This window comes from Dipodomys ordii, unplaced genomic scaffold (genome assembly GCF_000151885.1).
Source record: "Dipodomys ordii isolate 6190 unplaced genomic scaffold, Dord_2.0 Scaffold91, whole genome shotgun sequence".
NCBI lineage: Eukaryota > Metazoa > Chordata > Mammalia > Rodentia > Heteromyidae > Dipodomys > Dipodomys ordii.
The window spans coordinates 1,034,556-1,046,054 of record NW_012267307.1 but is presented as its reverse complement, the minus strand read 5'-3'; the positions used below and the strand labels follow the sequence as shown (position 1 = coordinate 1,046,054).

General features: G+C 37.8%; 1 protein-coding gene across 1 annotated transcript in view; it reads left to right on the top strand.

The window, feature by feature from the left end:
* The window catches only part of Fbxo15 (F-box protein 15), a 45,941-nt gene that overhangs the window by 12,228 nt on the left and 22,214 nt on the right, over window positions 1–11,499 (top strand). Inside the window, exons 4-7 of the mRNA XM_013026108.1 lie at window positions 454–663; window positions 5,604–5,730; window positions 7,149–7,231; window positions 8,184–8,326. Of these exons, the coding sequence (XP_012881562.1) occupies window positions 454–663; window positions 5,604–5,730; window positions 7,149–7,231; window positions 8,184–8,326 (563 nt within the window). The remainder of the gene's footprint in view (window positions 1–453; window positions 664–5,603; window positions 5,731–7,148; window positions 7,232–8,183; window positions 8,327–11,499) is intronic.

Genomic DNA, 11,499 nt, shown 5'->3' with positions numbered 1-11,499 from the left:
TCCAGCTTTTTCTGCTTATGTGGTGCTGAGGAATCGAACCCAGGGCCTCATGCCTGCAAGGCAAGCACTCTACCACTGAGCCACCTTCCCAGCCCCTATTGCCCATTCTTGAGACATCATAAATGCTCAATGAGTGAGTATACTGAAGGTACTGTTGATGAAGTGAAAATTATGTTGAGTGTGTTCTGAGAACTTTTTTTTTTATTTTATTTGTGAAGATACTGTACAGAGGGGTTACAATTACATGGGCAGGATAATGCGTATATTTCTTACCAAGCATTGCAGCCTCCTCCTTTTGTTTACCCTTCACATCCCTTCCCAGCCTCCCCCCTCCCCCCTGAGAACTTTTGATGTTAAGAAAATAAATGTTTTGGAGATAATACTTGAAATGATCTTTAGCTTTTTTTTTTTGGTAATGAGGTAAACATTATTAGCTTTCTTTTCTTTCTCCAGAATCTCAGGCTTAAGTTGGGCAATTATATTGAGAGAAAAAAGTGGAAAGGAGTATGTCTTGCAGCATGTGGATCTTTCCTTCAATGATACATCTGTTACTGTTGTATGGTATGGCAAAACCTGGCCACACTTAGCCACATTGTCAACCTTGGATCTGTGTGGTATGACACCAGTTTTTATGGATCGGTATAAACCCCCTGTCAAAAATGGGTAAGTCATAATGTCATAGAAATTTCTTGTACTGAAATATTGGCTTTGGTTTGTAATTCAGAAATGCTACCATGATTTTAAAGCTATATTGTTTCTGAAAGACTTTTCTACTATTCTGCATCACCATAGAATAGGAAAAAATGGGTTTTTCACACTTTATAGATATCACACTGTCATATATTAAAAAACATGCAGAACTGGGCGCTGGTGGCTCATGTTGGTAGTCCTAGCTACTCAGGAGTCTGAAATTTGGGGATCACGGTTCAAAGCCAGCCCGGGAAGGAAAAGTCCATGAGACTCTTATCTCCAATAAATCACTCAGAAAACCGGAAGTGGTGCTGTGGCTCAAGTGGTAGAGTGCTAGTCTTGAGCTGAACTGCTGAGGGACAGTGCTCAGGCACAGAGTTCAAGCCCCATGACTGACAAAAACAAAAACAAAACAAAAAAATGCAGAACCTAAATTTAGACATAACCTGTAACAGTACAAATGATACTGTATATAACAGAGTTAACAATAAGTACGTTTAAGTTGGTGATTGATGGTTAACTTTTTGAAGTTCTTAGTTTTAACCATCTTAAAGACATAAACCTAGCATGTTTTTTTCTTTAAGAAATGATATACTAATTATAGCTTAAATGTGAGAGCATAAATTTATTAGTAGTTATTTAATGTGCCTTTCTTCTAAACTTCCTAGATATGTGACAACATGCACATAGTACTGTAAGGTCAGATCAGTGTGCCTCACAGAGCACTGATGATTATCCCGTTGTCAGGTGGTTTTTACATTGGAGGTACACTCATGAAAGGCTAGGATCTGTCTTCCTAGTGAATCTTTCATGCTCATCATTGATGTTTTTTCCTAAAAGCTGGGCTCTGGCATGGTGGAAGATTTACTTCTAGATAAAGCTAATGAATCCTTATAATACATTGCAAATGCAAAGCTAAAATCATTCCTCTCTTTAGCAGGTGTCCAGTCTACCCTCCCATCCGTTACCTGTCTTAATTCCCTTTGACCTTCCAGCAGCCTTTTCCCTATTGCTTTTTTTTTTTCTGTCCGTGCACACTACAGTTCCACGAGTCTCATTCATGTCTGTTGCAGTGGACACTTTTTATCCATTTCCCTGGAGGTAGGTAGGCCTGTGTTGGACCCCTCTGTGGCACTGTTTTTTCAAGTTTTTACTGATTATTGAGTTCTGTGAATGCTGCAAATGTGAGGATATTTGGATCTCACACTGCTAGTAAGTCTCCAGCTTCCTTAATAGTAACATGAAAAAAAAAAGTAAAATGATGGATGGAGGAACACTGATCAAAATGCATTGTATATATAAGTTAACATGTTGAATTGAAACCCCTTTGTACAACTCTTTAATAAGAAATTTATCAAAAAAATCAATGAAAACTGAAATTGTTCTCTCTGTTTATGTTACTAAAGTATTCTGGAGAAACTATTATTTTTTTAAATGATTTTCTATTTGGATAAATATTTGAAAGTTTGCTGGGCACCAGGTTTTCCTCAAATAGTGTTTAGGTTATATGTATGTGAAATTAGTTCAAAGAAGAAACCCACAAACTCTTTTATTAGTTTGGCAACAATGTGTTACTTGGTTATTAGGAAATATTAGTTTATACATATTAGAACAAAATTGTTAACATTGGTTAAATGAACATGAAAGAGTAAATGGGTGATACTAAATTGAAAATCCACTTAAAAATAGTATGTTTCTGCTGGTGCCAGTGGCTCATGACTGTAAATCCTAGCTATTCAAGACACTGATATCTGAAGATTATATTTTGAAGCCAGACCAGGCAAGAAAGTCCCTGAGATTCTTTTTTTTTTTTTTTGGAAGCGGGGGTGGGGGGAGCGCTGAACTCTGGGCTTGGGCGCTGTCCCTGAGCTCAAGGCAAGCACTCTACCATTTGAGCCACAGTGCCACTTCTGGCCTTTTCTGCCTATGTGGTGCTAAGGAATCGAACCCAGGACCTCCTGCATGCAAGGCAAGCACTCTACCATTGAGCCACCTTCCCACCCCACCCTGAGATTCTTTAACTTCAGTCAGCCACCCAAATCTAGAAGTAGAGCTATGATGTGGTAGAATCCCAGTATTGAGTTAAAAAGCTAAGGAACAGCACGTAGGCCTTGAGTTCAAGCCCCTGTATGGCTCCCTCCCCCTTATCCCCCCTGCCCCCAAAATAGTATGTTTAAAAAATTGGAATCATGAAGAACTACCTATGATTTAAAAATGCTGGAATTGATTGGGGGAATTTGTTGAATGTAATTTATTTTCATTAAAAGTCTATGAATGTCAGCTAGCCTTTAATGAACTGTTCTCAACAAAACTGAAAGTTTAGGAATGTGTTTTGGTGGGCCTTTCATTTGCAAGAATAAAAATCTTTGTATCTGGTGACATCTAGGAAGATACTTAGGGACTTTCATTTAGGGCTCCCCCCCCAGTTTTTATGAAGATTTTTGAGGAAAAGCAAAACCCCTATAATTTGTAAATTGAATTTTCCTGTAACTCTCAGGTTTTCTTCCTTGACAGTTTTACGGTATATGTTGTCCTGCTCCAAGTCTGTGAGTACACTGGTGTAAATGTGCGCCTCAGTGTGTCAGTGGTCTTTGAGACCAAGAAAGATGAGGACAAGAATGTCCTCAGAGGCTGTGTAAGTGCTTCTGCAGCCAGCTTTTTCTTTTCTGTTTTACTTTTTAATTAATTAATTAATTTTATTGTGAAAATACCATACAAAGGGGTTACAATTACATGGGCAAGATAGTGAGTACATTTCTTATCAAGTATTGTTGCTTCCTCTTTTGTTTCCCCATACCATCCCTTCCCCTCTCCACCCCCCCACCCTCCTATCTCCTACCACCCCCAGTCCCACCCCTCACTCCCTACCCTGCCAAAGTTGTAAACTTCATTTTTCAGCATAATGTCTTGTACATTTAAAAACCTGAAAAAGGAAATCAAAACAGAACTTAGAAAGTGGCAAAACCTCCCATGCTCCTGGATTGAAAGGACCAATATCGTGAAAATGGCAATATTTCCCAAGGCTATCTACAAATTCAATGCAATACCTATCAATATTCCTACCTCATTCTTCAAGGAAATAGAAGATGCAATCCAAAAATTCATATGGAACAATAAAAGACTCCGAATAGCGAAAATGATCCTTAACAGAAAGAACAGTGCTGGAGGAATATCAATACCAAATTTCAAACTCTACTACAAAGCCATAGTAATCAAAACAGTTTGGTACTGGCACAAGAACAGACCTCAGGACCAATGGAATAGAATTGAAAACCCAGGAATGAACCCACAGACCTATAGCCATCTAATCTTTGTTAAGGGAGCTAAAAACATAGAATGGAAGAAACACAGCCAGCCTTAAGAGTATTTTCCAGCCTTGGTCTTCTTGAAGAGGAAGAGAAGAAGGCTTCTCACATCCTTAGTCTCCCCTTTCCATCTTATTGATAATGCATTGACTATCACTTATTGAACACCTGTTTTGTGTACCATGCTGTTAGTGTTTTCTTAAGTTTTCAGCTTCTCCTTTGATTAGGCTGGTAATGTCACAAGAACCTAGTTTGTGATGGTTGTGGAGTCACTGTTCCTTAGGGCTAAGGTTTCAGGTCAGGCTTACATGAATCCACACGTAGGTCGCCAATTCTATATTCATCGTCCCCAGGTATATTCTGCATATGCCACCAGGCTGTGTTTATCAGCTATCTCTCCCACGCAGTTGTGGTTGTCAGCATAAAAGATCTTTTAAAGGGTTGAATTCAGTAGCATGGGGGGTGAGGGGACTGTAGTTTGGTTTCAGCTCTTAATGCTTTGAAACTTTCACATCTAATCTTCTTAAGTTTTTTTTACTTAATTAACATTTGCATATTCATCTCCATTTGGCCCTATTATGTGTTAAGTTCTGGAAACAGACTTTGGAATGACCTTTTTGGTGTGTGTGCTAGTCCTGGGGCTTGAACTGGGTTCTTTTTTTGTTCAAGGGTAGTGTTCTGCGATTTAAGCCACCACTCCGTTTCTGGATTTTTAGTAGTTAGTTGGAGATAAGAGTTTCATGGATTTTTTGCTTGGGCTGGTCAAACTGCAACCCTCAGATTTCAGCTTCCGGAGTAGCTAGGATTACAGGCTTCGCCAGTGCCCTGTGACTCCTACTTCTTAAGGAATTCGGCCTCTTAGATTGAGATCTTATCGCCTTTATAAGTTCCCAAACTAGGTGTAGGTTACTGGAAATGTAAGACTTTTGACGCTATCATTGGTAGACCCATTGGTAGTCCTTGTAAAATGTTGCTGAGTTAGCTTTAAGTCTTATGTTGAGAAAAAAGTGAAGTTGTCAGGCAATGAGACTTTGAGTTCAGTGTCTCTCCTTCATAAAAACACTCATGATTTTGTTTCAGACTGATTTCCTGTTTTAGTTTTCACTGTCTGAGTTTTTCCTGATAACTTTGAAAGGCACATGTGCTTTCATATAGCTTGCTGTAAGGACTCGCTTTAATGTTACTTAAACTATTTTATCTTTACTTGCATGTTATTCTACTCACGTGATTAGGGATATATATTGATAGTTTTTTTTACTGTAGTTTTAGGAGGAAATAATAAAAAATGATTTTTATCACTTTTTCATCTTAATTGTAAAACTTCCTTCTGATGGGCACTGGAGTAACAGCAAGAGGGAAGTGAAGAATGACAATAGGATGAGAGTCATATATTTTTTTAATTTTATTTATACAAGATTTTTGTGCCTCCATTTATAATTAAGCTGTTTTGGGCATATTAGTATATATAAATTGCTCTTCAAAACATTTTTAGGTATAACAATGAGATTTGAAATTTTATATATATGTTTATCTATGTATATGCACACCTGCATACACACACATATAGCTCATTTCTCTTTCTCCTTCCTTTGGCATGGATGTTCAAAGACCTCGATGGCATTCTTTAATTGCAAAGTACAATCTGAGTCATTTAACTGAATCTGCCATGATTGGCTGTGACAGACTTGTTCGGATATTCTGCCTAAACCCTGGCCTCCTTGTGGGGTTGTGGAAGGTAAGGTGTGTCTCATATCTACTGTGTTAATTTCTTCATCACAGCTTTGCAATTATACAGCATTCTGTCTGAGATTGAATGTGAACTTCCTGGTGACTTTTATGTAACTTCATCTTAACAACCTCATATTTCTGGCTCTGCGACCCTCTGTTCTACTGAGTTGGGCTTATTCTGCTATCACACGTGGGAAGCCACCTCCTCCTGCCTATTTTTGTTAACATTATTTTTTTAATGTCAGGGGATTATCTCCTGTTGCCTTCCATTCCATTTTTTTCCTGTTGCTTTCATGTTCTTTCTCTACCAGAGCCCCTCTTACTACACACTTAACACTGGGTTCTCCAAGCATGTGTCTTTCCTGGTTGTAGCATAGGGCATAATCTGCTTTTCAGTGTCAAGTGTCTGTAAAGTAGTTGTCCTTTCTCTCTATATAGGTTTCTTGTTTTTCCTGGTGAGGTTGATTGTCACCTCCTCCTCTGGGCCTATTTTTTGTCAGTGACTTAGTGAAAATTGTAATGCTATCATATACCTCTGTTCATTTAGGTTTATTTAGGTTTATAACTTTGGATTATGGCTGTTTTAAAAAGAGTCGCTTACAGATAGGAATCTGAGAACAGTAGTATGCCTCTGTATACAATGTCTAGACAGAATCAGTCTGTAGTTCCATGCAGCATCATATTCTTTTATCTTGCCAATTGTGACAGTCATTATTCTTTCTCTTTATGTGTTATGGTGACTTGTGGGTGAGGCAGAAGTTTGCTTGTTCAACATATCTTGAATTGAATTCTTGGATCCATGTTGCTTGTAGAGTTACAAGGACTGTTGTCCTCTGCTTAGCTATTGGAGAATGGCCCCTTCAGGTTTACCACTCAAGGGTACCTCTACCAGTCAGCATTACTGTGGATCTGGGACAAGTGGGTCAGTTTCTTTTTGCTCTTTAATCTGAGAGGCAAAAGGTAAAGCCAAATCTAATGATTTCCACGGCATTTACCAAACCAAGCAGTTATATGGAAAGGAACATTATGACAATAATGTTCATTATTTGTGGAATAAAACTAGTATCTAAAAATATTTCACAGTATTGTTTTTATATTTAAAAAGAGTTCGAAACAGCCTGGAATTGACAATTGCAACCATTTAATAGAATATTTTGATGTTTTATGAGTACTAGGATCATAATTCTTTCAGAAATGCAGGTTCTGTATACTTGAGTAGATTATGGTTTTACTGTCGGTATGATATGTAAGTCTCATTATATAATAATACTGCATTAGTAGTAATAATGATTATACTGAGGTGAGTTTTATTTCTAAGAATCTGCATGTATCTGCAAGTTGAAATGTTGTGATATTCACAATGACCTTGTGAAAAATTTAAAGCATTTCAGTTAAAAAATGTACTCTTTTCAATTAACTTTTCAGAACGAGGAAGAACTGGCTTTTGTCATGGCAAATCTTCATTTCCATCACCTTGTGGAGAGGAGCACATTAGGGTCAGCCACTCTGTATGTATCTGTATGTGGGTGAATCAAGTTTTCATATGGTCAGATATAAAGCATTAGAAGTTGATGCCATCTTAACATTCAGAGAATAGCTATGAAGATATTGTGCTTTTAGTTAGTAGACACAAGCCAACAAGCATAGTTACTTGTTGCTGAATAATGGTATTATTCATGATTATGTATTTACTTTATTTATCCTAGGTTAAGGAATTGATACCTAGGAGAATATTTATAAGACAGGAAGATTTCATTAGTATAAGATGCCACCACTGTTCCTCAGGTTCTTGCACTCAGTTACTATTTGTATTTTGTGACACATGTAGACCCATATCCTCAAACTGAATCTGGTCTGCAGATGTGTTTTGTTTGGGTGTGTTTTAATGCATTTGTATACAATCAGATGGGGAGCATGCTTTCCATTCCCTGGCAGCTCTTACCCTTCATGTGGACTTAGGTGCTTTCTAATTCACATTTTTTTATGTTATCTTAAAAGCTCCTGGATGCTTTCAAGTGTGTTAATCCTTATGTGGTAAGGTTTTTCTTGTTGAAAGGCGTGTTTCATCTTAACTTGAGATTTTTGCTTGGGTCTCTAACATGTAGATCTGTTATTTTATGCATTCACCTGTTAAGTACCTCAATCCCTGGCTGCCGAGACCACTGAGGACAGAGCGGCCTTTGTAGAATTGCTGTCCTGGGGTTGGTCTCAGAAAACATGTTTACTGTGGTAGTCCTATGTCTTCCCATGGAATTCATATCCCTGCCAGTTTATATAGATGTTTGTAAGCAGAACATGGAGCAGTTCTTTTAAGTTCATGGTATGGAAGATTATTGGGATTCTCATAGCATCTCATTGGTGGGAGGTAGTGCTTTGAATAAATGTTAATTTTTTAGAAGTATTTTAAGCCCAAGTATTTCTTCTCTGATACTGACAAATTTGTGAATATGTGTTTTTCAGCCCTTATGAACTTCCTCCTCACAGTCCCTTTTTGGATGACAGCCCGGAGTATGGACTGAGTGGCTACCAGCTCCACGTTGACATGCACGGTGGTGGAGTTTTCTACCTGTGTGGTACATTTCGCAATCTCTTCTCCAAAAAAGGTGAAGGTAATTAACTCTTGTGTCATTTTGAAATTAAAAGGTTATAGAGACCAGGGAAGCCATTTTTGTTTATGAGTTAAGAACTGTCCTCCTACCTGACTACAGTATAATCTGTCAGCATAACTGTGTTCCTTGATCCTTATTTTACTCTAGGACACATGAGTTTTCTCAGCCAGAGCAGATCTTTTTAGCTTCTGCCTCTGTGTCCTTCATCACCCTCACTTTCTTACCTTCTGGATGTGGCCTTCATTCATCTTTTTTTCTGATATTTCCTTATTATTCCCCTCCCTTATCTTCCCTTCTTTCTCAGAAATTTAGTTTATATCCACAGAGCAGTACAGTTCCTATCCAGAATGAAAACAAAGGGAAACTACTCTTTCTTCTGGATTTACTGCATCAGTGAGAGGCTGGGGTAGCCAAAGGAAAGGAGAGAGTTTGAGCTCATCCAGAGAAAAGAGTGTAGAATGAACACTATTCTGTCTGTTCTGTTGATCTATCAATTCCTTTTGATATCATTTTGCTGTATCCTGTAAACTTGGAGTTTGTCCCAAAGATTTGTGTAAAAAAATTGAACATTTTTGGTAAGCATATTTTATAGGAGAAATATATACTGTATTATACTTATTAAGAGTCATATAATGTCAAGTTGTCTTACTATTAGCAATACTGAATTTTATCATTTTGTTTGGAAGATGGCTACCATTTCTCTTCATTATAAAGGTAGTCCTTTTCCAAACACATTATTCTCTAAAGTTTTCTACCTAGAGAAGCTGACATCCATCTTTTGCCTAAATCATCTGCGTTCAGGAAATGTTGATTTACTTCTTGCTGTGTTTACTAGTTGAGCTTTATAAAACATATTCTTTTATCACTGGATGAACTATAGGAGTAGGATTAGAGCTGGGTGCCTGTGGCTCACACCTGTAATTCCAGTTACTCAGGAGGCTGGGATCTGAGGATTGTGATTTGAAGCCTGCAGTCTGTGAGATTCTCATCTCCAATTAACCACCAAAAAGTTAGAAATGGGGCTGTGGCACAAGTGGTAGAGCTGTAGCCTTGGGCATGAAATCTCAGGGACAGCACCCAGGCCCACAGTTAAAGTCCCAGGACTGGCACACACTCACAGAAAAAGTAAGATTAGTGTTTATTTCCCCTTTAACTACTGATTTTCAGATAAAGAAAATGATTGCCACTTATTATGATAGAAATGATTTTGAGCTTTCTCTTCTCCTCTTTCCACTCCCTCTCTTTTAAACTTTTGACTCTAGGATTTTCATTTATTTGAAAATAATGTTATAGGTATTGTTCTTTCTGAAGCTAAAACTGTCACGCAGTTGACCATTGGGATGTACTTCAAGCTTGCTCTGTTCCCTTCGGATTTCCCTTCATTAGTCTGCTGGCATTTTTCACTACTTTTTTTTTTTTTAGTGTGTGTGTGTGCCCATCTCCTATCTTGAACTCAGGGCTTGGGTGCTGTCTCTGAGCTTTTTATCTCTTTCTCTCTTTTCCCCCTGATAAGTGTGGCTCGAAGCTTGTCATTTTTACTCATTTCAGATAATCAGCTTTTGGCTTCTTTAGTATTTCTTAGCTGTCTTATTTTGTGTATAATTTTAAATATGGATTTTTATTCTCTATTTTTTCATTTGTAATTCTGTAAATAGGGAGTTAAAGCTATTGACTCAAAAACCTTGTTTTTATAATACAGAGACATTTAGTGCTATAAATTTCCACCTAAGTATTGCTTTAGTGGTATTACACAATTTCTCCTTTGTTTTGTTATCTATCTTTTCTACTCATGTATCAGTGAAATTTCTGTCTCTATAACAAGTACCTGATATAATCAGCTCTAAGGAGTAAAGCTTTATTTTGGCTTTTGGCTTTAGAGGTTCTAGTTCATAGTTGGTTGGCACTATTGCTTTCGAGCATTTGATGAGATAACGTATTATGGGGAAACATGTACTGAAGGAAAAATGCTTAACTTGTGGCTGGGAAGTGAAAGAAAGAGAAAGAGGAAGGAACCTGGTCCCATAATCTTCTTTGAGATAATGGATTATCTTAATTTTTTTTTCTATTTCTGGGCTTGAACTCAGGGCCTCAGATTTTTTACTCAGGCTACTCAGATCTCAGCCTTTCTCAGTGCTAAAATAACACACGAGCTACTGGTACCTGGCTACTTAAGGTTTTTATTATATATTCTTATAAGTTAAACAAGTTTGTTTATTTATTTAATTTTTGTGTAAGTACTAGGGTTTAAACTCTGCCTGAGCACTGGCTTTTAGTTCTTTTCTTTTCCCTCAAGGCTGGTGGCTCTCCTCTTGAGCCATAGCTCCACTTCTGGCTTAAGAATGTCATGGACTTTCCTTCCCAGGTTGGCTTTGAACCACCATCCTCAGATCTCAGCCTCATGAGTAGCTAGGATTATAAGCAATACTGGTACTTATGGTAATAATAATGATAATGCCGTGGGTTTCTGAACATCCCCTGATACTACAGTGTGCTGTGTGTGTGTGTGTGTGTGTGTGTGTAAAAAAAAGAGAGAGAGAGAGAGCACTGCAGGGAGACTAGGGAATTCTGAAGGAATGCCATTCATAAGGATCAGGTACCTTGTATTTGCACCCATACTTGTTGACCCTCACAGCCAGTGGCTGTCCTACTTCTGGTACCTCATATCTTCTAGCATATCAGCACCGACTTGAACACATTCAGATTGAGGCCAGCCCTTGATGTCTGCTGTCTCACATGTCCACAGAGGTTACTGTGGTTCTGCTGCTTTGTCGTTCTTTTCTTTTCTGACAATCCAGAAGAAGGATTGAAGTCCCCCTTCTTATGTGCTTTACTTGTACCTTTTTCTTTAGAAAGAAGCAGCCCCACAAATTCACCTGTAGGCAGAGTGATTGATTCTTTGTATCAACAGTAGGATGCTAAACAATACAAAGTAAGATTCTTCAAAATCTGAATACAGCCACTCTTTCAACTTGTTATTCTTTTTTTAAATTTTTATTTATTTTTTATTGTGAAAATACTGTACAGAGGGGTTACAATTACATGGACAAGATAATGAGTACATTTCTTTTTTTTTTTCCCTTGGCACAGCCCAAATTATTTTTATTTTTTATTTTAATTTAATTTTTTTTGTGAACATACTGTACAGAGGGGTTACAATTACATGGGCA